Genomic DNA, 27,099 nt, shown 5'->3' with positions numbered 1-27,099 from the left:
AGAACCATTAATCAGAGAAACCAATAACAAATCAACAAGTGTTTTAAATACAAGAGTTAACAAGAAAACCCACCGTTTTAATTTTTACATATACATTTACTGGTTAATCAGCCATACGCTAACAGTGCTCAGAGCTATTCCATTCCTACCTGAAGGACAAATAGAACTGATGCAGAGGCAGTTTGACCAATCCGAGGGGCCGATCCTGCTCTGAGCCTCCTCTTTTCTGCCATACCTCAATTACCATCATGTTGTTTTTCAATCTCTCCAGCAGCTTGGAGGTCAGAGAAACTGGGGCCACCTAAAATGTACGCAGGATGCAAAAAATCATGCTCCTCTCTTACCACCCACTAGTCTTGTGTTTATAGCAGCATAAGAACACATTCGGTTGTACACATGGCTTACAGCAGCCCCGGGCAAAAGCTGGCCTAAGGAGCTAGTTTTATACGTCTGTGCAATCATTCATTCAATTTCATGTAACTATTTTTGGCCACAAATCTTTCTTTAAAGTTAATAGTAAATGTATAACTGAAACATTAAAAATGCACAGGTTCTACCGGATTTTGAATATTAAATTTAATAGAAAAAAAGAGAAAAGGAAAATCTTGCAAGCCTAATATCGTGGGTGTCATGGGACATTGAAATAACATGAAAAATGCCCCCTGCTGACACAGTGAAGCTTGGATTCAGCCCCCCACAGAAAATAATTTCTCAGACCTGGCTTTACAACTAGGGCTGTCACTATCGATTATGTCAATAATTGAGTAATCTACCAATAAATCTGTTGATTCATCAGCTAAATCTAATGTAATGTAATGTAATATAATATGCATTACAATTGGTGTACACTCCAGAAAATGTACACCCCCCAATTTACTTAAGTAAATTTCTCAAAGTGCCAGTGTGCTGGCACTACCCACTGTGCGACTGTACAACCCTGACATGGTTGCACGATGTGCTATGCTAAAGGGTCATTTCACCCCAAAACTGAAAGAAAAGACGTTTTAAAGGGGCTTTAGTGTCATCAATTCATCTAGGTTGTTCTACTAGGTGTTGCCTAGTTTTGGAGATAACAGCTGTAGAAACTCCGGGCTTCCCTCGAATATAATGGGAGTAAATGGCATTCTTTCTGTGGTAATTAAAGCACCAGAAAAATACGTTTGAAAAATCCAACAGCAATGTCTCTTACCAGAAATCATGGCCTGGTTATTGAAGATAATCCTCAGACTATGCAGTGAGCAATGTATGAACTACTTTCTTCTACTGCACTCCATACACGAATCGTTTCATTGTGCAGAAGGTATCACCAGGATGCTCGTGTCTTCTGCATAGTGGTACGATTGGTGTGTGGAGTTGGGTAGAAGAAAATAGTTCCTAGATTAAAACTGCTTACTCAATAGTAATTGTATCACTGGAGTAATAATATATTGATTGTTAATGCCTTTTATCATTAGTTAGGTAGGTAGATAAGTTTAAATAGACAACCGTGTGGGGCTCTGGAATGGATTAAATTCATTTACATTATTTCTTACAGGGGAATTTGACTTGGACCTCAACCAAATCACAACTCAACCAGCCTTCTGAAAGGAATTAAGTTTGTGTTCCAAGGTACCTCTATATACTATAAACAATTACTCGATGAATCATCAGATTACTTGATTACTGATATAATTGATAGTGACAGCCACAGAATGAATAATACTATATATCCATAAGCAAACAACTAAGAAACAAATTAAATGAACCATTTGAGATGCCGAACCCTGAAACATGTGCAACGTGTGCAGGCGGTGCTGTTGCTCCATACTTGTGCGTGTAGTTTATGCCAGTAAGGAGGATGAAAAGTTATGTCCACCAGGGGGCAGTGTGAGAAAACCATCTTGGTTGACTCATTTCCGGTCTTAACTTGTTCATACGAGGTTGCGGTATGAAATGTTTTACACTAGCTGCCTCCAGAGTAAATTGCTGATCTTGTAATACTGTAATACTTCTGCAGCATTCTTTATATTCTACTCACTGCCCCACTTTATATTGGTATTTCATTGTGTCATATCACTTTACTACCTCAGGTTGAATGTTGCAGTACATGTCGTTAGATATCTTGTAGCAGTTAACATTTCATACTTAATATTACGGCTGCAAAAATATTTTTTATAAAATTATTGCAATATTTATAAAGCAAAAGGAGTTAAAAATAAATCAATTTCTAACAAAAACGCTTCATTTAAAACGGCAAGGATAAAAATGGCCCAGAAAGCTAAATTTGAACTAATTTTAAACATATGCTAGATAATCCTGAACAGTCATAAAAATTGGAAAGCCAGACAAGTTTTTCATTATTTAAAAAAAAATAAATAAAAAATGTTCTAGTGAAACGTAAACCTCCTGTTTCTGGCGAATTTTATCACCAAGATTTATACATACCAGAACTGCATCGGAAAATAATGTAATTTATGAAAAGACCTAATACTGATGTAAAATGTTTGCATAATATGAAAGTATGCAAAAGCTTCATCTCAAAACAGGTGCAATGTGAGAATTGCAAGCGCATAACTTGCGATGGCGATATTAATAGGGGCTTTCACACCACCGGAACTTTTTACTGGAACCAGAACCAGGCACTTTTGTCGTATTTACACCGCAGGAACTTGGTCTTATTGTAGAGCCTTGGAAGCAGTTCCATAACCCTTTTTTAGTGCCTATACTACAGACGACATTCAAACACAACTGGGGAGGTGCATATAGTGCCAGCATGCTGACTGGTTGACCTCAAGCACAGGCACTAACTTGGAAGTTATGAGGAAGTGCAGAAAAAGATATGTGGCAGAGCAAAAATTGAGCAGATGGAATAATTTCTGCACCCCAATTACAGTTAATGCATCAATTAATACATTTTTCTGCATCATAACATTTGATCGCTAATGAATATGCTTTTGTGTAATATCACCGGTGGTAGCAGTGAAACTTGCAAGTGCTTATTAGCAGAATAATGTTACATTGTTTGTTTTTTTGGAAAACAAAAAGATTGATCTGCTGGCCGGAATTAATAAGAATCATGAACATGTTGTGGGTTATATGCGGAAAAAAATAAAAAGGATGTGTCCCACTTTGACCATGATCAATCCCCCGAATAACTGAGAGAAAAAAAAAAAGATCTTCCATTGTTTTGGCGTGGCCGTGTAGTTTCGTATGAAATTATGTGTGAAGTTTAACCTACAAACATTTTATTTAAATAAACACATAAATTAGATGATACTTTAATACTAAACATACCACATATATAAACACATAGTCCCTTGAGTATAGGTCACCAAACTGTCCCCAAGATTTATGATGGTACTGCCTCTCATGTATGCATTGAGTTAATTTCTGGCATAGGTGCACAAATATGTGGAATCAATGCAGGAAACACGACGGCCATGATACGTACACGGACACATTGTGAGAATGGTTTTATACACGTGTGTGTATAAAACCGGCCCTTAAATTACCATTCCTTCCAAAACAAAGCACCACCCACTAGGTACCTGAATAAAGTTGAATGTCGGATGGGTCTGGCCCCAGCTCACCGCTGACCTCGTGGCCTCCTCGGATGCAAAAAGCTTACAGTTGAGGTAAACATTGGGGAGCCTCCCGGAGCCACAGCTGAGGTCCTTTCCATGCGACACCATGAGCAGGACGTGCAGCAGGAGGCCAGGCCCGTCCTCAGAATTCTGCTGAGCTTGGGTGTGCAGCTGGCCGATGGGAGGGCTATCTGAGGGTGGACGGTGAACTTCTCTTTGGGTCCCCAACACCGGAGTTATCTTCATTCCCCCTTGGACATTGGAAGCCACAGGCTGACTATTTTGGCCCAAAGTAGCACCCTGTAGTTGGGTCTCTGAGTGCCCCTTGGGCAACAGAGCCGACTTCCTATCAGGGATGCTTAGGGGCTGTAAAGGTTCTCTGGATGAGCTTTGTTTAGCTACTTCTAGTTCAAGCGATACCTTCAAAAGAGAGGGAAAAATACCTCATCAAAGTTGTCTCACCAAAGCAAGAAAACACCAGTGCATTTTTCATACATTCTTATAATTTGCTTTTTCAGACAGCTAACTTTATTTTTGGCTGTTGGCCATCTGTGAACTGTAATCATTCTGCTACTACATAGGACCCCCCCTATACCTTGAGAGGACCCAGGTCTGGTTCTCCCTGTCTTCCCCCTTCTCCATCCTCCAGTCCTAGTACTGGCAGGGCTGTGGCTTTGCTCGGCTGGATGCCCAACAGGAGCACAGAGCGTAGTGGAAGAAAAGCTTTGCCCACGGGCAGCGGCTATATTCATTCATAAAGGAAGACAGGGACGGTAGCTCAGAATGGAGATCCACTGATCAGAAATAAGTGGACAACGGCTCCCACTCTACTCTCGCCATGTCTGAGCCTCACCTAATGAGTCACATTTGTGTGTAACGTGTTGCCTGTTCCTGAAGGGTGGATAGTAATACATTCACTAATTTTATAACAAATCAAATAGCTTTTTAATATGGAGATCTTTTGGAGCACACCTTAACTGTAGAGTTTAATTTCATTTTAAATGCCCAAAATTAACCTTTACAAACATTCATAGTGTTATATGGCAGTGTTCTGGTATTTGGCCCACACATCAAAAGTCAAACATCAGACAGAAAGAGAGATAGATATACATTGCAAAATTTGAAATATGTGACTAATATTGCAATATACATTTTTAAAAAGAAGCTGAAATTTACCCCCAAAAAATAAAGCTATACAGCCCTACCCACCATTCCCAAAATTATTATATGATTACTATGTATTATATAAGGTTATGCAGTGAAGCCACTGGGCTTACCCTCAACAGAGATTATTTTTACACACAGGAGTCAGTTAGTAAATTATGCAAAATGACTTGAGTCAAAGTGACGACAAAGACAAGCTAGGCTACTCCGACAGGTTAAATGGCACCTGTCTATGGCTAAACCTGCAATTATTTGGCGAGTCCATCAAATTTGAATGTCTTCTTTTAAGACAGGGGTAGCCAGTCTTATCCGCAAAGGGCCGGTGTGTATGCAGGTTTTTGGGGTAACCTGTAGGTCAGCTGTTCAAACCCAGGTGTGAGGACTCTTCAGCCAATCAGTCCTCTAATTAGGGAGTTTCAGTGAAAACCTGCACACACAACGGCCCTTTCTGGATAAGATTGCCCACTCCTGATCCAAACAATCTGTTTAGGAGGAGCTCTTTGACCGTGGGTTTTGGAGTATGACACGGCCAAGAGGATATCAGAATAATCCTACTGGAATAGCCAAATTTTACCTGATGTCATTCAGAGTTATTTTAATTCCTATCACCTATGGAGTAACATATTTTAGCTAAAGATGCACCAATCGATCAACTAATGTCAGATAATGACAATTTTTTTACAGTTGGCACGTCAGTCTAAATATGGCCAGTTTTATAAGCCAAACAAGCAGTTTACCAACTAATGTTTTGTTCCAACTCAGTTTCCATCCAGAGTTGTGTCCCCACCCCTCACATTCACCAACCCCCCCCCCCCCATTAATGTTGTATGATAGGTGAAGTAAACACTTATAGGAAACATGTCTGTTACTTGGAGATTCTTTACACTGTTACATTCGCAATACATTCACAAAAACTTGTCTGCGGAAGAATTACCCCATAGCCATTCGGAATGACCAAATTAATTTCAAACTCGCGGAGCCATTTTTATTTGGAAAGGTCATTCAAAGTGTTTTTCTTGCAGAAAACGAAATTCATCAAAGAAGAGTTAAATGTTTAGCTAGCTAATTAACAAGCTAAGAAAATCAGAAATTGGCCAGGATTGTTATTGGCAACCCAGGATTAAAAACAACAATATGGATAGGCCAAAGTAAATGCAACTGGTGCATCACTGGTTTTAGCGCAACTTATTGTGTCTTAACCCAGCCCACTAACATAGTCCTTGTAGTATGATAATTACATGTGTATGACATACAATGTCGATATTAATATTGCATTGTGCAACTCTACTAAAATAATAATACAGACGCTCCTCTACTTACGAACGAGTTACGTTCCGAACCACGCTTCGCAACTTGAAATGTTCGTAAATAGTTATTCTCATATTATCATTTTAAGGGTATACGCGAGTACAAAGAATTAGGATGCTGGGAGTAAGCACGCTACACTGCTGTGCGGCAGCAGTAGCTGCCAGAAGTCAGTCTAGGCGGAATTAAAAGGACAAAAAACTGATGTTGCTGACAGGAAAAAGGAGCCCAAACAAACACACTTTGGACTAACAGTCCTCTTCGTTCATATGTCTGAAAGTTTGTAAGTAGAGGAGCGTCTGTAAACAAAGTCTGATCTGTTCAAAAATGTTTAGCACTATGTTTAATACTGTACTTTAAAATGAAACTAAAGAATCATAAAACCAAATCAACATACCTTCTTCTCAGAATCTTTCCTTGAGTAGATGGTAAATTTCAAGTCTGTGTTCCACCAGTGCTTAATTACTGAACTGTCAAACTGAACTGGGAAGACACACTGACGGTGGAAATTTATAACTGAAATAAAAACACAGGGGAAGAACAAACATAGCATTTCAAAAGTTTGCAGCTGAACATCTGACAGACAGGAAACGGACTAAACCTTCACCAGAGCAAAAGTGTTAAAAATAAATATAAAACATACCCCCTTCTGCAACTTTAGAAGAAGCAACTCTGGTTAGTTTTGTACTCGGTGCACTGCTACTGTGTTTGGTGGAAGCCACAGGGAAGAGATACTCCACAAAATAAGTGCTGGAAAACAAACACAGAAGGACACCCTAGCTCCAGAATAGTAATCCTGCAGTCACAGAATTCTCTGTGTCGGGCCAGAAATGTTAAAAGCACACAGAACTGTACGCCTTACCACTTCCTGTTAGGAAAAGGTCGAAGTGGCTTCCCTTGGCTGTCGGTCTTCTTGGAGCCTGACAGGCCGGCCTTCTTAGGGACATTTAGAGTGTGGATGACCAACCTGGCCGTTTCCACCTGACTCAGGAATGTGATCTGCTCCACGCTCAGGCTGGGTATGCTCTCAGCCTCTGTAGTCTCTTCTTCCAGGCTGTTAAGAAATACCATTTTTTCAAAATATAGGTTGTGTCTGATATTAAGAAGATTCATAGACATAATGTCTAGTAATTGAATAATTTTATATTTGGTACATTCCCAGTTACATAATACACCAGATAGGGACAATTCACCCGCTACATATCTTGCCAGCAGGTTTTCTCAGCTTCTCTGTCATTGGCTCCTTTCCTGATGTGCCCTTCTTCTGTTGTTTTTTCCTCAAGAATGTACTTTCCTCCTCACTTTGACTGCTGTCCAATTTCTATGCATCAGGGAAAAGAGAATTACCTTCATAAAATCTCAAATCATTTAGGACACGTTTACCATAAAAGTTTATTATGTGAGAAATCATAAAAATCTTTAATGGAAAAAGTGGAAATACTAAAATTCACAAAACCTCTGAATTCCTGTTTCTTGGTCTGACATCCTGACTGCAACAAGTATGAAGCTAAACTGCCCTGCAGCAGTGCTGTGAGTGAGGTACAGTCCCCAGAGCAAGACGTCAGGGGGGCGTCCACAAGGGGGCGACATACTCACAGGAGCTTTGTAGAATAGGTTTTCCAGAAGACTCTGGTCATACTGAGGGTCACCCAAGTCACTGTCTCCAGATACACTACTGGCCCCAGAAAAGATTTCAGGGGGAGAGCCCTCTCCATCCCAGACTGGAAGTGCTGATACACTCGGGCTGAGAAAACACACAATTGTCAAGAAACATCAAGAAGTTCTATAAATTAGAGTTCAGCTTCTTCATGAAAAGAGGTCATGGGACAGAGAGTAATGCAAGCTGCATAGAAAGCGAAGGCACCTGCCCAGGATGAGTTCAATAGCCCTATTCTCTGTGTCAGGGGCCCAGTCATGACTGGGGTCCTCAGGGAACAGCAGGCCCCTCTGAGTATATGAGAAGCTGGAGTCACGGTGTGGGGCATCCAGTAGCAACTTCCCCGAGGGGGTCAAGGATGGCCTTAAAATAAATATAAGCAAACAATATGTTGCATATTGAAATGTAAACTCTTATAAACAGTAACCAGGACGCCATAAAATTAAAGAAACGTGCTTTTTTGAAAAGTCTTGCTTATTTTAAACTAAGATTGGTCTATTTGTTTTTATTAAATCAGAATTTATCATCAGTCTGGATACAGTCATCAAAATGGTATTCATAACTCAGATCTAGAAATTCAGCAGGACTAAGGCTGTTCAGAACAAGAGCTTTGAAATTACAGATTGAAGCTTTTTGTACATACAACGCAGGCAGGGTGCCGACATTGTCCTTTGGCACGTCCTTCAGAACAAACTTAGAATCCAAGTCAGACTTCAGGGAGGACACCACCATGGCATCTCTAAGCCTGTTACCACGCTCCAGAAGGACTGAGAAAGGAATAATGTAGATGCATCTCACTTTTAAAGAAAGACAAAACTGATTTTAAACCTCATTGTACTTCTTCACATCTTCCCTCAATACATCCATAAAGTCCAATATAAAAATATTCCAATGTAGATAACAAAGCCATCCAAACCATCAGCAGGAAATTAACAATGGTGTCTGTGCCATAGGCTATGAAGCCAAACCTGAAAGGATGTCTGTGGAGTTCTCATGACCTGCGTCAGGCCTGTGAAGAGATTCCTGGACTGCCGTGTAGCCCAGCCCTTCTTCTCGATTAGGAGACCTGTTTGACAAGGGCCTTAAACTGCCCAAAACTTCAGGTTTGGTTTCAGAAAACTGAACCCCCTTTTGGCTACAGGTTCTTTCTTGGAAGTACAAGTGGTCCTTGCCTCTGGAAAACACATAGGTAACACTTTACTTAAATCTGTTATCTATAATTCGTTACAGAATCAGAATCAGAATGTGCTTTATTGCCATGTATGTTTCCACATACTAGGAATTTGTTGTAGTGACATAAGCTCCACAGTGCAATAGAATGACAGTGACAGGACCAGACACGAAAAAAGACGTAATAAAAAAGAACAATATACAGTTATACAAGACATACAATGTGCAAAAATAGCAATAACTTTACAATATACCAAATATAAAGTAAACAATTAGCTATGTACGTAAGGTGCAATTAGAAGTGTAAATAAGTATGTGTGTTAAATAAATAACTGGATAAGTGAATGTATGATAGTGTTGTGTGTTTCACGTTTATTGTGAAGTGTTCATGAGACTGATTGCTTGAGGGAAGAAGCTGTTCCTGTGCCTGGCTGTTCTGGTGCTCAGTGCTCTGTAGCGTCGTCTGGACGGCAACAGTTCAAAGAGGTTGGATGTGAGGGGTCCAGAGTGATTTTGCCAGCCTTTTTGCTCACTCTGGATAAGTACAGTTCTTGGAGAGTAGGAAGGGTTGTACCAATAATTCGCTCAGCAGTCCGGACTGTTCGATGCAGTCTTCTGAGGTCAGATTTGGTAGCTGAGCTGAACCAGACACTTATTGAGGTGCAGAGGACGGATTCGATGATGGCAGTGTAGAACTGTTTCAGTAGTTCCTCAGGCAGGTTGAACTTCCTCAGCTGGCGAAGGAAGAACAGCCTCTGCTGGGCCTTTTTGACAATTGCGTCAATATGTATGTCCCACTTCAGGTCCTGAGAGATGGTGTTGCCGAGGAATCTGAATGACTCCACTGTCATTACAGTGCTGTCCATGATGGTGAGAGGGGGGAGTGCCGGGGGGTTCTTCCTGAAGTCTACTGTCATCTCTACTGTTTTGAGCGTGTTAAGCTCCAGGTTGTTATGGTTGCACCAGACAGCTAGTTCATTAACCTCCTGTCTGTAGGCAGACTCGTCACCGTCCTGAATGAGGCCGATGATTGTAGTGTCGTCCGCAAACTTCAGGAGCTTGACAGAGGGGTCTTTGGAGGTGCAGTCATTGGTGTAGAGGGAGAAGAGCAGTGGGGAGAGGACACAACCCTGTGGAGCGCCAGTGCTGATTGTGCAAGTGCTGGATGAGAATTTTCCCAGCTTTACTAGTTGCTGCCTGTCTGTCAAGAATCTGGTGATCCACTGACAGATGGAGGTAGGCACGGAGAGCTGAGTTAATTTTTGCAGGAGTAGGTTTGGGATGATAGTGTTGAAGGCCGACCTGAAGTCCACAAACAGGATCCTCACGCAAGTCCCTGATTTATCCAGATGTTGCAGGATGAAGTGCAGTCCCATGTTTACTGCATCATCCACGGACCTGTTTGCTCGGTAAGCGAACTGCAGGGGGTCCAGTAAGGGTCTGATGATGTCCTTCAGATAAGCCAGAACCAGTTTTTCGAATGACTTCATGACGACAGACGTTAGCGCCACATAGCTTCATAATGAATTATAATGGTCAGTATAAGAAAGGATGCTTTGCACTGCATTAGAAAGGGACTCTATACTGCATTATAGATGTGAGCTTCACAGAACATTCATAATGCATAACAAACATGACTATAATGTGTTACTCCTTTTCATAAATATTTATAGCCATGTTTATAATGTTTTATGGATAAGGCTGGGCGATATATCAATATCATATCGCGCTTGAGCAATAATCACCAGGGCTTCAAAAGACAGACCCCAGCTTTTCGGTTTTATACTGATATTTATGTATGTCTATAAAGTCTGTGTGCCTGTAATCAGAAGGTCACAGGTTCAAACCCAGCCTCAGCACATCTGCAAGTCTTTGAGCAAGGTCCTTAACCCTCAGCTCCCTGGCCGCTGCCATTCGCAGACAGCTTACTCTACAAAGAGCAAGCTGACGGAGGTTAAAAAAGGCAATTTCCCCACAAGATAAAGTATCAATTGTTATTATAATTATTATAATTTGGTATGGAGATTAGCAGTATGTCTTAAATATTAATGAGATGCCTTTTGTGATACCCAAAAGTTAGTAATCTGTAAAAACTATGCTTATTAAATTTGATTAGCGGAGCACACCGCATAATACTGTTTTGGTATACTATGGTTTGGCATACCTCAGTATAATATACACTGAAGTCGTGGTGAAGAAGAGCAGAGACGATATCTTTTAAAAAAAAAGGAGATCTTGTGGATAAACAAGGTAAAAAGACATCGGCAGTGTGTACTAGTCAAAAAAGGTACCAGTTAAAAAAAATTCAAGACTCGTTCGATATCCGAGTTGGTCAAGTTGAGGCGTTTAAGTTCCAAGGTTCTACTGTATTCTACTGTCAGTCATAGAAGGGGTTACCAACACAAACTACCAATTAGATAATACCCAAGTATCTTCATAGCTAATCTGAAGAGGCCAATACATTTTTTAAGCTACATAATATACCCCCATGCAATTCTGGTGTAGTCATTCTTTAGCTTAGGTCTCTAAACAAAAGACTGGATGCATCCATCCTTAGATCCTAAAGCAGTAATGGCCAAAATGATCTGGGGGCTATGATGTGAAGTACAGAATATAATGCAAGGTATAATATAAATTATAAGCCATCATGGGGACGACTATAGCCTGATATCAGGACAGATAAAATTTTATTACCTTTACAGGGGGAAGAACTTTTAATAACATTTTTTATTGGGGAACATGAATAGCAAATATATTGAAAATTTACAGTTGTTACTGTAAACTAGATTTGGTACAGTGTGAAAATGACAGCATTGTATTCCTTTCAAAACTTTAGCAGCAACCATACAATCAATCTGCAAAATTTTAACAATATCTACCAAACAGTAATTGCGCAATTGTCTTAATGGCATTGAATGTCAAAACTGACATCTTTTGCTATCAATATGAAGCAATGCTTCAATTTTGAAGGGATCAGACTTAAAATGCTAGCAGTTTTAATTTCTCACCCAAGGCGGCAACCTGGTGCTAAAACCATATGTATTCCCCAAAGACCAGGAATACAATAACTACATAAAAAAAAAAAAAGAGTCAGATTTGGATGCACAAATCTATCAAATGGTCCACGTAACACTGTATCAGTGCAAATGTTGTATAACCTGCATCATACGTATCAGTAACAGAAAAAGGTTCTTCAACAAAGCATGTCCTACCTGGGAGTGTTGACTGAATTGGCACTTCTCACGTCCTTAAAGCTGCCAACAGACAAGTGATGGGATAAAGGCAGCACCACTCTTTGGTCTGAATGAGACACAGGCTTGGGTATCGAGCCCAAAGCCGGAACTGGTACATCAACATTCGTACCGATGGCAGGTACTGAGCTGCTGCCATAAGCTTCTACCAGAGGCTCTAGAGCTAGGGACACCTAAGACAAAAGATTAGGGAAATACATCGTTCAGACATGACACTTTTACAAATAGAGTTAAACAAAAAAATGCATTAATGAGCAATATCTGTTGGTTGAGGAAAAGCTTAGAGACTATGGCTTCTTTCGGCTCTCCTCTAAAACTACATTTACATTACTAATTTGTCACATATTAAAAAGATTAAGTTATTAAAGAAAGTAGGGGAAAAAAAGAACATCAAACCATGTTCAAGCAGTAGTATGCACAAGACAATGCACAGAGAATTGAAAATTATGGAAAAAAAATAATAAACCATCAGGATATCAGGAGTTCGATCCAAGATATCAAGACAAGGGGCAAAAAATTAAGAATTCCACAGAAAATATATAATTTTTATTATATTACGTACCTGTAACTCTCCCAGTTTTTCAGTAGTAGGAGAAACAAGTGTGTAAAGCCCACTAATTGAATGATGCAGGGAAAGCCGGGCAATGCCAGGAATCTGAACCCGACCTACTGGCAAATGATCCATCTTCGACAATGCTTCCAGGACCAAAGTACCCATATCTGTAAAAAATATGCTGGCAATATTCATGAAAATCGTATAATTAGAAGTATTTTTTAAAAAGGCACTATATTAAATAATTCCATGTACATACGAACTGAACCTAACAGGGACTAGGGAGTTCAGGTGCTCAATTTTAACCAAATTCAGTTATAACTTTTAACTTAATACAAGTTTAGACTTGCAATCCATGTAATCTGCTTTGCCTGAGAGCATACTCTACAACACCAGAGTAATGTATTCATGGAAAAAGAAAGGACTGACAGTAAACTAATTTGTGCAAACATAACCTGTCAAGAGGGGCGGCATGGTGGTGCAGTGGTTAGCACTATCGCCTCACACCTCTGGGACCCGGGTTCGAGTCTCCGCCTGGGTCACATGTGTGCGGAGTTTGCATGTTCTCCCCGTGTCGTCGTGGGGTTTCCTCCGGGTACTCCGGTTTCCCCCCACAGTCCAAAAACATGCTGAGGCTAATTGGAGTTGCTGAATTGCCCGTAGGTGTGCATGTGTGAGTGAATGGTGTGTGAGTGTGCCCTGCGATGGGCTGGCCCCCCATCCTGGGTTGTTCCCTGCCTCGTGCCCATTGATTCCGGGATAGGCTCCGGACCCCCCGCGACCCAATAGGATAAGCGGTTTGGAAAATGGATGGATGGATGGATGGATGGATGGATAACCTGTCAAGTAGGACGTGAACTGCTTTGGTCCACAGCGGATGGCAAAGCGTGCTGTGGTCTTGACACCCTTCTGCTCCAACCGAGATCCATCACGTGGGTAAAAGTGGGTTCCATTAGATGACTCACCCCACCATCGCAGCCTGAATACAGCTGCCACGGGGGGCTTTGAAATCCAAAGGACTCGATTTACAGTTACCCTTAGGAAACATCGGAGCTGACCCTCCACAAGAGGAGGGAGGCTTGTGGATGGGGTCACATCACTGGGGACTGTTAAAAGATCAATGCAAAACTGTTTTCAATTCGATCTGAAGGATCCTAACGTAACTGCGGTTAATTAATAAGATACGATCTGTTAATAAAGAAGCGGTGATTGATGATGCAATCAAGAATTTTACAGAGATCAACAAATCTTCTTATGATTTGCACCGATGCTACACCTGATAACAATCGACATTTATTGACTTCATACTCAGTATTAGCATGAGACGTACTACCCATGCAAGTTTACCTTTACAAGGAAATGGATTTCGTATCGTCCTTACAGAGACCAGAGTACTTAAGCAAAAACTCAGTAATACTTAGCATTCTTGACATCTACATATGCTCATATAACGCAAATAGTCTCTTGACATTCGTCCAAATTTACAATGCACGTTAAAACTATAAAAACAATATAAAACAATAGTACCTTAATGATATCCTTACTCGGTAACTGAGCACGGACGCTTTTCATCGTTTCCTAAGAGCTGTATTTTTATAACTATGATAACTATCTCTGTACTGACAGGAAAGTGGTTTAATAACCAGAAAACGGGTGTTCGCAAAACTCTTTATACATGCATTACTTCAATTAACTCAAAACACCCCAAATTCTTACTGCAAGTGATTTTATAACCTTAAATCTGAACGTCACCGCTAAGTGGTTAGTAGGAGCAGTTCATGAACATTTGTTGTTTAGCTACTTAAGCAGCTCGCTAACAAGATCAGCCCTACTTGGTAACCATAAACAGAAGACCATCTGTCATCAGTAGTTACCATGTAACATACCTTTCTTTTTCTTGCATCCAGCCTTGGTGGATTGCAGCTTCTTATGCTTCATTTCGCCAGACTGCCTTTGACATAAAAAAAATTAAGAAGAAATTTCCACGGACTACGAGTAAAAGCGTCCACGGCATTTTCTTTCGTCCCGCCGTCATTCATGTAACTGCCGCTGCTTGTTTCCAGGTGCATTGTGGGATATGGGGAAGAAAACGCCTCTGGCCACTACTTTTACTTTATTTATCAGATACCTTTGTGTAAATGAGGCGAATAGTTTGTACCAAAATGTTAAAGGCTTTTACACTGGCCACTTGGATTTATGATTAGTTAGTTACTAGAAAAAGTGCAACAAAAATTGTGTATATTATATATATAATATATATATAATAAATATTATATATGTTTTTTTTTCTTTGGGGGGGGGGGTCGTTATCTAACGTGATTTAAACGGCTGAATTGGTATATTATTCTCCAATATACGATTCATGTTACAGCGATACTGTACCAGGACAAATACCACTGTACCGCACAGTTCAGAGGTATAACATTACTTTACAAAACCAGCTGTAAAAAAATACATTGATGTTAACAGGGCTTTCCAGATATATGTATTAATCCCGAAGTGTTTCGGTCCAATTTGTTCTCACTTCCCTCACGAGAACCCAACACGTCACATTTTCGAGTCGACGTAACAATTTACAAAGCATCATGGTAACTGTAGTGGATTTAGATTCATAGTCCGTTTGTTTTAATGGAAGTTGTGCCAGTGAATTAATACAGTTCCTAGAATTCCGCGCTTTGACGACGGTGTGGGACGATACTTTGGCTGTGTACGGAAAAAATTGTCTTCTGCAACTTACGTTGGTAACGATATACCTTGTTAGGTGGAATTCCAGTGTTGTGGAAAGAAAATAGTTTTTATTCATGGAAAAACAATTGCACTTAAATTTATTGGCATCTAGACCACCAATGGCAGGTGGTCTGCAATCCGGATCTAAAATGCGAATGGGGTGAGTTACTTGTGTATTAGACGAAAGTGATCAGCTGATTAATAATGATACTGGAAAATAACTTAGAATTTTTTCGCGTGCTACATAAAATATACCCTAAATATTACTCTATAAATTCTCACAGTATTTAAATTTTGCAGCTGTTTAGCTGTCTCCGATTAATTGTAACTGCATTGAGAGTTTGATTTTTATAGAAGGTAGTTTGATAAATACAGTCCTCGAGATAATCCAAAAGCATCTGAAATCCACACATATGGTTAATAGTGCTTTACTGGTTGGTAACAGTGGGGAGCTGTGTTAAACAGTTGTGTAAACTTCAAGCATTCGAGTGTATTCCTTATATTCGTACCATGGTTCGGTTATAAATATCCTTCCCTACCTGGTTGGAGATAGGTGGTATGTAACATATATTGGCACGGAACACCAAAAGTGAATATATTTAAAGAATTTTCATGTCATCATACTCTTGGTCAGCTTGCAATCTGTCATTCCTGATATATTTTGCATGAGCATTTCCTTAGTCCTGTTACCGTGGTAAATGAATAAATATTGCAAGTACTTTAATTAACTGGTTTACAGTGATATCCAATGCACAGCATTATAGACAATGACCGTTTTTTTTTTAAAACTAATATTAGAATTCCTTTCATACCTCTCCTTTATCAACGTTACAGACCTGGAAGGAAGAAAGACTTTTCCCCCCTGCCCTGGAATAAGTACTTTGAAGCAATGGATGATGTGGAAGTGCAAAATGACAGTAGCAGAGATATATCCTTTTTTGTGTTTTCCTATGTCAGTATTTGCTTAAATATGATAGTTTTTAGGCTGGAACACTCTACACCCTTGTTTGTAACCTTGACAACTCTGTACACTTTTCGTGTTTACAGCAGCGGCTCACAAGGGCCTGTACTTCTGCTGTTACATGGTGGTGGGCATTCTGCCCTCTCATGGGCCGTGTTCACAGTGAGTTACTCTCCTTTCTCCATAAAGACGTGAAGGAGTTCTTTGGTTATCTGTCTGGGCAGAAATAATTGTTAGATAGCCGGAAGAGCTAAGAGTAAATGATAGGCTCCTAACCTATGGTGAGTGAAAGTACAGACATGTAGAGTGCCGCTAGTGAAACATGCTGCTGTCAAAACCAGGGACTTGTTATTTTGGGACGGACAGTGTGGACCCACTGTATAATCTGTCAGTGTAAACACTGTCTTCATGGCTGTGTTATTAGCCTGTACTGCATATGGCTGTTTGTGTCTGTGGATATGTATTTGTTTTCTCTAGTCTATATATATTTAATTTATCTTGTATTATATTTGAATTCCTTATTTGTTTGTTTGTCTTGGCATAATGCACACTCCTCTTTGCTCTTCACCTCTAGTCTGTAATCTGTGCTCGCATCAGCTGCAGAGTGGTGGCTATGGACCTCAGGGGACATGGTGAGGAAACCGATCTTCTGGTCACCCTAACTTTCCCTTTTTTGGTGCACTTGTCATCTAATGGCTTTTTTGGTAGTAGAACCTCCCACTATGTATTGTCCTGCTTTGAAATGGGACAGCAGTAAACTATGTTCAGATAATATCCAAACACAGTGTTGCATGCTCCCCACTCTGAATTTCGATGGTCGATGATAGTTTTGCATTAGCCTAAGACTTAGTAAACAGGATAGTAGGGAAATATGTGTTTGTGTGACATTAACTGTAGGGATTATGTGCAGAGAACTGTTACGTATTTGAATAGTAACTCTGTACTATTCTGGGGGTGTGGGGGACTCCTGTACCCTTCAGTGTTAATACGATAGATTTGCATGCATGGAATACCTCATATACATCTATATGAAATCTCTGTGTGGTTATTATAGAAAGATCTTGCACATAAATAGTCTCACTTTAGCCATATGGACTGTAGAAGGGATTTCTGAGATTAATATGACTGTGTTCATTTGTAACAGGAGATTCAAAAGTGAAAAACCCTGAAGACCTTTCAGCAGAAGCCATGGCCAAGTAAGTCATGCAGGTTTATCTAGGTTGAGTATATTTAGTTATTTATGAAGGGAGAATGGGGCACATGGCAGGCGACAGATTCACCTTTAGTTTGAACAGTCAGCAAGGGTGACAATGAGGCTTTGGCATCATATTTTCCTGGGGATAATGAATTCAACATATGTTCTGTTTGCCATAGGCTGTGGATGCTTCCTGGTGTGTTTATTAAATCTTTTTTTAAAAATGTAATTTCCACCAAAATAGCCTTGTTTACACTAAGCAAACCAGAAGGGGGGCATATTGTATATTACTGAGGCTCAGATGATGCACTTTGGAGGGATAAATGCAAATATGTGACTTATAGACAGAAATTGATTTGTGTCTTCCAGGGATGTTGGAAAGGTCATTGAAGCGCTATACGGAGAAAATGCTCCACCAATCATGATTATCGGCCACAGCATGGGCGGGGCAATAGCAGTCCATACAGCAGCAGCCAATCATGTGCCGTCTTTAATAGGCCTTTGTGTGATTGATGTGGTTGAAGGTAATTTCTGTGCTAGTAAGGAGTAAAGGAATTTTGTGAATTTTATTGTGTTTCCATTTTTGTCTATCAGCTTTAGTCAAATATTCTGCTTTTCTGTGCATTTGGGACTCATTGCTGCTCTCAGTACTTGCTGTTACCTTGAGGCAGTAGTGGAGGCAGTAGTAATCATTGCTTTCATGATGGAACATACTTTACAGGCACGGCTATGGATGCCTTGAACAGCATGCAGAATTTTTTGAGAAGTCGACCGAAAACCTTCAAGTCACTGGAGAATGCTATTGAGTGGAGGTGAGGGTGCGAAGCTGGTTGTTCAGTTAAAAAAATGCATTTTTGTTGATCTTTTTTTAAATTCATTTTAAATGTTTCTACTAAGGGGCGGCATGGTGGTGCAGTGGTTAGCACTGTTGCCTCACACCTCTGGGACCCGGGTTCGAGTCTCCGCCTGGGTCACATGTGTGCGGAGTTTGCATGTTCTCCCCATGTCGTCGTGGGGTTTCCTCCGGGTACTCCGGTTTCCCCCCACAGTCCAAAAACATGCTGAGGCTAATTGGACTTGCTAAATTGCCCGTAGGAATGCATGTGAGAGTGAATGGTGTGTGAGTGTGCCCTGCGATGGGCTGGCCCCCCATCCTGGGTTGTTCTCATGCCCATTGCTTCCGGGATAGGCTCCGGACCCCCCGCGACCCAGTAGGATAAGCGGTTTGGAAAATGGATGGATGGATGGATGTTTCTACTAAAGTTTATCTTGTCTTTTATTTTGAATAAATACCCACCAACATTCTGATGAAATTTAAACGCACAACTTCCTAGATGCCTTTTTTTTTGTCTTTTCTGACAGTGTGAAAAGCGGGCAGATCCGAAACATAGAGTCTGCACGTGTCTCCATGGTGGGACAAGTCAAGAGGTAAGTAATAGTGGGGAGGAGAGCCAAGTTCTGGGGTACAAACCTCAGTGTGCCCATTTTCACTGAGAACTATGACTTTTTTCAGGTGCGAGGAGCCTGTTCCCAGTCCTGGGGTATCAAAGTGCATTGTTGAAGGAATAATTGAGGAAGATGAGGAGGACGAAGATGGAGGGGAATCTGATCACAAAAGAAAGAAGGAGGATGACCAAGAGGTAATGCTTCCACTATTAATTTCCAATACCTACAAATACCGTAGTAAAAGAGCAAGCCCATTAGCTTGCTTCATTTTCTCTTTTCATTGTGATTTTACAGTTTTACAGACGCTCCTCTACTTACGAACTTTCAACTTATGAACTTTCAGACATACGAACGAAGAGGATTGTTAAGTCCAAATTGTGTTCATTGGGCTCCCGTTTCCTGTCATTTTTTTTCTGCCCACCAATTCCGCCTAGTACGACTTCTGGCCGCTACTCCCACCGCGCAGCAGCGTAGTGTGCGTCCTAGCATCCTAGCTCTTAGTACTTGCGTATACCCTTAAAATGATGTTGAATAAGGACTTACGAACATTTCAAGTTGCAAATGGCCATTCTGACCATATCTCGTTCGTAAGTAGAGGAGCGTCTGTACTTTATGTACAGTACCAGTCTAAAAGTTTTTTTTGTACTATTCTCTCTTTTTAAGAATAATTATAAAGGCATCACAACTGTAAAATAACATTGATGGAGTTATGCATTGACCAAAAAAAATAATTTCTTAGGGTGGGCAGCTCTGTGGCTTGGGACTCAGAAGGTTCCCTGGTCAAATCCTGTGGTCGTCAGAGTAATCTCACCATTGGGCCCTTGAGCAGGACCCTTAACCTCAGTTGCTCCAGGGACTGGCTGATCTTTCTGCAGTTCCATGTGGTGGCCTCCTGGGATGCTTTTCCAACAGTTTTGAAGGACATCCCACATCTGTTGAGCACTCATTGGCTGCTTTTTCTAACTCCTCCCAAACCATTTCTGCTGAGTGTAGGTCAGGTGGCCAGGTCATGTGAGCGACACTATCACTCTCCTTTCTAGGCGGCTTGGCGTGTCCAAACTTGACTGGTACTGTACACATACAGCATTTATGATCTGTGCTGTGCACAGGTGAAGAAGGAGTGCTTGTACACCTGGAGGATTGAGCTCTCGAAGACTGAGAAATACTGGGATGGCTGGTTCAGAGGCCTCTCGGCCCTCTTCCTCAGCTGCTCCATTCCCAAATTGCTTCTTCTGGCAGGTAAGAACTCTGTGAAGTGTGAACATCCGAAGCTCTCAAAGGTCGCAAGCCTGATCCCCGTAATATGGATATAATATTCATTCCTGGGAAGGCTGATTGTTACACTTTCAATAATGTGTGTGGGAGAGAAAAAGGTACTACTGTTTGAGCAGGGTGTATGCCGTCTCATTCTTTCAAATAAACAATAAATTGATATCCTGTTTTGAGGGTTAATCTAGCATCCCTTGGTACTAAGGGCTAAAAGGCTGGGATTCAAAGTTTTGGCTCCTGGCAATATTTAGCACAATTACCTGATTAACTTACTGAGTCCAATCCAATAATTTAGGAATTGAAGTGTAACTAATGGGGAGAGGGAGGGCTGGCATCCCTACTGAGACTGCTGCTCTGACGACCCGGCCTCGAATAAGTGACGGAGCTTGAATAAGTAATTTTAAACTTGCATTTTGGATTTAGTTTGTACATTTTAATGTGGCAGGTAGGCAAACATTTCAAACAATATGATAAACTAGTACGGCAGTATAGTGGTTCAGTGCGGAGCCCTATTGTCTCACATTAGGATTAGGGGAGCCCCTATGGCTCTGTATGTGCAGTTTACACTCCCATATTGCATGGAGTATGATTATATACGTGAGTTTATGTGACTGGTATCCTATGCAGGCTATATGATTATATAGTGGTACCTCGGTATACGTCCTTAATCCATTCCAGGTCCTTGGACGTATACCAAACAGGACGTAGACCAAACAAATTTTTCCCATAAGAAATAAAGGGAAAATGATTAATCTGTTACCATGAAAAAAATCCTATTGTTATTGGCATATTATACATTGATGGAGTTATATAAAATAATTTAAACACTGCTTAATACTAAAATACATAAATGCAAAAGTAATTAGATGAAATAAACTCACTACCTTGCTGAGAATAGTCAAATGCCTACTTTCTTAGAACTCATGGTTTATCAATTTACTAAGAATTATGCGAAAAAACACAAAATCACGTGAAAATGAAAAGTTATAGCGCGGGTTGCTCACTGAATAGTAGCAACTGGCGTACTGACGCTCGTGGGCAGCCGTGGCTTTGTCTCGAGAGGTACAAGAGGGTGGCGCACGGTGTTGTGACTCATTTTGACCCATACGAATTCTAACACGAGTCTTATTCCAAACAAAGGTCATATACCAAGCAAAATGTTTCACATCCAAACAGGACATATACCAAGTTGGACTTATTCAAAAGTGTTACCGAGGTACCACTTTATATGTAAGTTTATGTGACTGGTATCCTATGCAGGGTGTATGATTATATATGTAAGTTTATGTGACTGGTATCCTATGCAGGGTGTATGATTATATATGTAAGTTTATATGACTGGTATCCTATGCAGGGTGTATGATTATATATGTAAGTTTATGTGACTGGTATCTTATGCAGGGTATATGATTACATATGTAAGTTTATGTGAGTGGTATCCTATGCAGGGTGTATGATTATATATGTAAGTTTATGTGACTGGTATCCTATGCAGGGTGTATAATTATATATGTAAGTTTATGTGACTGGTATCCTATGCAGGGTGTATGATTATATATGTAAGTTTATGTGACTGGTATCTTATGCAGGGTGTATGATTATATATGTAAGTTTATGTGACTGGTATCCTATGCAGGGTGTATGATTATATATGTAAGTTTATGTGACTGGTATCTTATGCAGGGTGTATAATTATATATGTAAGTTTATGTGACTGGTATCCTATGCAGGGTGTATGATTATATATGTAAGTTTATATGACTGGTATCCTATGCAGGGTGTATGATTATATATGTAAGTTTATGTGACTGGTATCCTATGCAGGGTATATGATTACATATGTAAGTTTATATGACTGGTATCCTACGCAGGGTGTATGATTACATATGTAAGTTTATATGACTGGTATCCTATGCAGGGTGTATGATTACATATGTAAGTTTATGTGACTGGTATCCTACGCAGGGTGTATGATTACATATGTAAGTTTATGTGACTGGTATCCTATGCAGGGTGTATGATTACATATGTAAGTTTATGTGACTGGTATCCTATGCAGGGTGTATGATTATATATGTAAGTTTATGTGACTGGTATCTTATGCAGGGCGTATGATTACATATGTAAGTTTATATGACTGGTATCCTATGCAGGGCGTATGATTATATATGTAAGTTTATGTGACTGGTATCCTATGCAGGGTGTATGATTATATATGTAAGTTTATATGACTGGTATCTTATGCAGGGTGTATGATTATATATGTAAGTTTATGTGACTGGTATCTTATGCAGGGTGTATGATTATATATGTAAGTTTATGTGACTGGTATCCTATGCAGGGTGTATGATTATATATGTAAGTTTATGTGACTGGTATCCTATGCAGGGTGTATGATTATATATGTAAGTTTATGTGACTGGTATCCTATGCAGGGTATATGATTATATTTGTAAGTTTATGTGACTGGTATCCTATGCAGGGTGTATGATTACATATGTAAGTTTATGTGACTGGTATCCTATGCAGGGTGTATGATTATATATGTAAGTTTATATGACTGGTATCCTACGCAGGGTGTATGATTACATATGTAAGTTTATGTGAGTGGTATCCTATGCAGGGTGTATGATTATATATGTAAGTTTATGTGACTGGTATCCTATGCAGGGTGTATGATTATATATGTAAGTTTATATGACTGGTATCCTACGCAGGGTGTATGATTACATATGTAAGTTTATGTGACTGGTATCCTATGCAGGGTGTATGATTATATATGTAAGTTTATGTGACTGGTATCCTATGCAGGGTGTATGATTACATATGTAAGTTTATATGACTGGTATCCTACGCAGGGTGTATGATTACATATGTAAGTTTATATGACTGGTATCCTATGCAGGGTGTATGATTACATATGTAAGTTTATGTGACTGGTATCCTACGCAGGGTGTATGATTACATATGTAAGTTTATGTGACTGGTATCCTATGCAGGGTGTATGATTACATATGTAAGTTTATGTGACTGGTATCCTATGCAGGGTGTATGATTATATATGTAAGTTTATGTGACTGGTATTTTATGCAGGGTGTATGATTACATATGTAAGTTTATATGACTGGTATCCTATGCAGGGCGTATGATTATATATGTAAGTTTATGTGACTGGTATCCTACGCAGGGTGTATGATTATATATGTAAGTTTATGTGACTGGTATCCTATGCATGGTGTGTGATTATATATGTAAGTTTATGTGACTGGTATCCTATGCAGGGTGTACCTCTGCCTTGAATCCTGCGCTGCCTGCGGGTGACTCCCAGCCTCCTTTTGACTTCTACCAGGATTGATGGATGGATGAATTCTACTGGATAACTGCTAATCACCAATCTACTTTATTTTAGGTGTTGACAGACTGGACAAAGATTTAACAATTGGACAGATGCAAGGTGAGGCACTTTATTTCTTTCCGAGGGGATAAGGTTTACTTCAGCTTAAGCTCTTGTATAACGATAATGTAAATCATTCTGAATTTGTCTGCGGTGATTTGTTGCTTTAAAATTATTTTGACCAAACTAGCTGATTGATATTTCAGGTCTACTAAGATTTACAAATTAATTTACTTTAAAAACAGAGTCGGTTCAAATTTTTGTTTGTATCCCTGAAAACGAAATTCCAGTCCAGTTTTCAAATGATCTGATTCCTTAATGAGAATTGTATATTTAATTTTGATGTGCATCAACATCTATCTGATTACTAAACTTATCAAAGTAATAATTTGGTGTTTTCCATCAACCAGCTTTGGAATTTTATGTTTTATGGGCACAAGTAAACCAAACAATTGCTTTTAATGTAACTTCCATGAAGAACAACCTCAAGAAATTTTAATGTGCATAACATTTGAGTACGTATTCAGTTAAGTGAATTTAATTGCAGTTTTAAACCAAAGGCTAGGTACCATGATTTAAATGTTTGCCCTGGGAACAGTACCCGCTATAGATAGAGGGCTTGAGAATTACAGGCTAACTGAGGCTGTTTAATTTGAAGGCTGAAGATCATTATGTGGATTTCTTTATAGGGAAATTCCAGATGCAGGTTCTTCCCCAGTGTGGCCATGCTGTTCATGAGGATGCACCTGAAAAAGTGAGCAAATACTTCTGCACTATCAGTGCTGACATTTATTGTGTCTTTAGTTCAATAGAGCAGTGCTTCTCTGCCCAGTCCTTGGGGTTCCCCAGACAGTTCACATCCTACTGGAAATTGGGAGGGAGAAAAAACATGGTCTGTCTGGCAGGGAGCTCAGGGGGAGGAAAAATTTGGACCGCCTGGGGTCGCCGGGAAACAGGACTGTACAGCACTTTCATGTCTCAGCATTTTTTACAACCTACAACTCATGGATACTGTCTCTGAAGCATTTCTAAAGTATTTTTGTTTGCATAGCATTTCTTTTATCAGTGTCTTAAAACATAAAATAATAGTCACCCTCAGTCTGAGAGATTGGATGGAAACTTGAGAGATTGGACAAAACCAATTGGGCTAAATTCGGTATTGAAGGACCCGATAGTCCTTGTTGTCTTTCTAGACCGCAGCTGTATATATAGCAGTTGCTTTGGGTATAAGATGCCCTTCCTATACCAATTTTAGATTTGCAGTGACCTTGTTCAATATCTGATGACAGTATTATTATTTGTCTGGTCGTTGGGGTTCATCATTGCCATGGTTGTTGCTGTACATCTGACATACATCTGCACACACTATGCTTCTTTGTCACCTGTTCTTGCCTCTGCAGGTAGCAGAGGCCCTGGCAACTTTCATGGTTCGTCACAAGTTTACAGAGGCCAAAGAGGGATTCCAGTGGTATGGCCTGTCTCTACTTTTCTCAGCTGTTCTAGATTTTTAGAAATTAGTCTTGATACTATGTGTAGTATGACCTAGGAAAAAAGATGATTCTTTTCAGTTTATTTTATTCAATAAAAAGACCATGGTGACCAGTGTGACATTATAAAGAGACATTTTATCCATTGTTGTTGCAGTGTGTTGCCAGGATGCTAATAGCTCCTGAACCAAGTAACTGACGCCACTGTGACATCCCCATGCCTTGGCTCAATCTAGCCACTGCAGCACAGCCTTAGATTTGGAGAAGAATTCCATCATCCCATGCTCATCGCTAGATGGAAAGACAACCAGTACCATGCAGACATTTCAGCTACAAGTGTTCAGAGCCCTTAAATGGGGGAAAATAATTTATAAAGTCATTGCTGTTATTTTTAATATGATTATTGTTATTGTCATGACAATACCCTGACCCTGTAGTGCCATATCCTTACTCCGGTTTTCGCCTTTGTATGAATGCAGGGATTACTTTGCTTATTCTTCATCTTTTCTATTTCCCCCTTTGCAGTGTCTTGTCATTTTTTTAAATTGTTTTTGCGTTCTGTTGCAATTGGTGAGTCTTTATGCATTTTTCATAGTTGGTTTTTAAGAAGAAAAAGACAAAATACATTATAAAATTATGAATAAAAGTTAACTCATTTGGAGCCACTCCTGAATTTTCAGGGTCTGGAAGTCTTTCCCATAAAACAGATTTCAGATGGTGAGAGCCTTTAGTGCAGTATTTTCACCATACGTCTGTAGAATTTTTCTATATAATTTTACAGTGTGATGTTGGCCTCAGTGTAATGCACTAAAGGCTTCATATTCAGAAGAAAACACATCCGTTTTATAAAGTGTAAACTCTCTAGAGTTGCTTTTTGAGTTGTATAGCAAAAGAAAGTACCAAAACAGTCTTGCTATCTTTTGTAAAGACTTCTTGTATCAAACATTGTCCATTTATGTTGAAGTAGCGGAAAATAGACAAAGTCTAATGAAAAACTACCTAGTTGCTTCGAACACTATGTGCAAAAACAAAGTTAATGATGTGATAATGGTATGGTATCTAATATATACTTTTATGTAACACCTCACTGTTGAGTAAACCAAGAAATTGCAAATGTCAAAATAAACTGCCATGTGGACTGTCTTTTAATTTTGATCAACAAACCACATGTAGCAATGGTTGTTAAAGGTAGTGAATCTCATTACTAATACCTTCCAAAGTGTTATAGTTCTAAGCAATAAACTCGTACTGAAAGGAAGGTCTTCAAAAGGACATCTAGGCTTCAGTTGATGTAACATTTCATCCAAAATTGCTGGTTCTGTTTTCATATTTAAATAAAATCATATTTCTTAAGTATCCAGTTCTTCAAAAGTAAATGTTATATAAAGACTGATAAATTAATTTCCAGCTGTCCCACTTTCTTATCCTCTTTTCTCTAAAATGTAAATACAGTGAATTCAACGTGACAATTAAAGACCTATTCATTAGTAGACTAAGGGTGAATTTATATCACATTTTGAAGGTTCTGCTGAAGTTTGAGGGAATTAAACTGGCACAATAATGATCTGTTGGGTTTCTAAGCCATTTGTGTCTCCCTGAGATTATATTAAAGTTGACCTGAGCATATTGTATCCCTATTAAAAAAAAAATCTTAAAGGTATTGTTAGTATGTAAACAAAATTCCTATTCAACTTTGATTCTTCCTCTGGCATGAGCCCTCATTACAGAAAAAATTTGAAATAAAGCAGAAAGTTATTTTGCTTTAAGTAGAAAATGTAGAATTCAAATAATAAATTTGTAATTTACCGAAAATTATTCAGGAAACAAGAAGTGCATTTTATGAAAATAGTAAAATGAATGAAGAGGGATTTCTCCCTGGTAGGCCCGGGACATACTCCTGGGAATGTGGCTGTGTTTGGGTCGCGTGGGGAATCATACGTGTCTGGGTCAGGGAGTC

The 27,099-nt window shown here is 39.6% G+C and overlaps 2 protein-coding genes across 3 annotated transcripts in view; one reads left to right on the top strand and one right to left on the bottom strand.

Annotated features, from left to right (window-relative positions):
* c2cd3 (C2 domain containing 3 centriole elongation regulator) overlaps window positions 1-14,888 on the bottom strand; it is a 36,451-nt gene extending 21,563 nt beyond the window's left edge. The window contains exons 1-15 of one of the 2 annotated variants that reach the window (XM_048980889.1): window positions 14,550-14,888; window positions 13,503-13,769; window positions 12,673-12,830; window positions 12,072-12,283; window positions 8,658-8,863; window positions 8,333-8,486; window positions 7,897-8,052; window positions 7,629-7,776; window positions 7,226-7,353; window positions 6,895-7,086; window positions 6,676-6,782; window positions 6,430-6,548; window positions 4,159-4,305; window positions 3,528-3,983; window positions 150-301 (exon numbers count right to left, since the gene is read on the bottom strand). In XM_048980889.1, coding sequence (XP_048836846.1) covers window positions 150-301; window positions 3,528-3,983; window positions 4,159-4,305; window positions 6,430-6,548; window positions 6,676-6,782; window positions 6,895-7,086; window positions 7,226-7,353; window positions 7,629-7,776; window positions 7,897-8,052; window positions 8,333-8,486; window positions 8,658-8,863; window positions 12,072-12,283; window positions 12,673-12,830; window positions 13,503-13,769; window positions 14,550-14,601 — 2,654 coding nt within the window. In that variant the 5' untranslated portion in view covers window positions 14,602-14,888. The remainder of the gene's footprint in view (window positions 1-149; window positions 302-3,527; window positions 3,984-4,158; window positions 4,306-6,429; window positions 6,549-6,675; window positions 6,783-6,894; window positions 7,087-7,225; window positions 7,354-7,628; window positions 7,777-7,896; window positions 8,053-8,332; window positions 8,487-8,657; window positions 8,864-12,071; window positions 12,284-12,672; window positions 12,831-13,502; window positions 13,770-14,549) is intronic. The other variant, XM_048980890.1, reaches the window with a different exon arrangement.
* A 448-nt stretch (window positions 14,889-15,336) lies between these two features.
* On the top strand, window positions 15,337-26,498 carry LOC125711695 (protein phosphatase methylesterase 1-like). Its single transcript, XM_048980900.1, has 14 exons — window positions 15,337-15,550; window positions 16,225-16,319; window positions 16,422-16,513; window positions 16,926-16,983; window positions 17,496-17,547; window positions 17,916-18,070; window positions 18,268-18,358; window positions 18,909-18,974; window positions 19,060-19,186; window positions 20,102-20,231; window positions 23,671-23,715; window positions 24,345-24,409; window positions 25,056-25,123; window positions 25,300-26,498. The coding sequence occupies exons 1-14, from the start codon at window positions 15,465-15,467 to the stop codon at window positions 25,316-25,318; spliced, it is 1,149 nt and encodes a 382-aa protein (XP_048836857.1). The 5' UTR covers window positions 15,337-15,464; the 3' UTR covers window positions 25,319-26,498.
* The last annotated feature ends 601 nt before the right edge of the window (window positions 26,499-27,099 follow it).

The sequence above is a fragment of the Brienomyrus brachyistius genome, chromosome 17 (genome assembly GCF_023856365.1).
Source record: "Brienomyrus brachyistius isolate T26 chromosome 17, BBRACH_0.4, whole genome shotgun sequence".
NCBI lineage: Eukaryota > Metazoa > Chordata > Actinopteri > Osteoglossiformes > Mormyridae > Brienomyrus > Brienomyrus brachyistius.
Note: the sequence above shows the minus strand (reverse complement) of the source record. Positions and strands in the feature narration are given on the sequence as shown.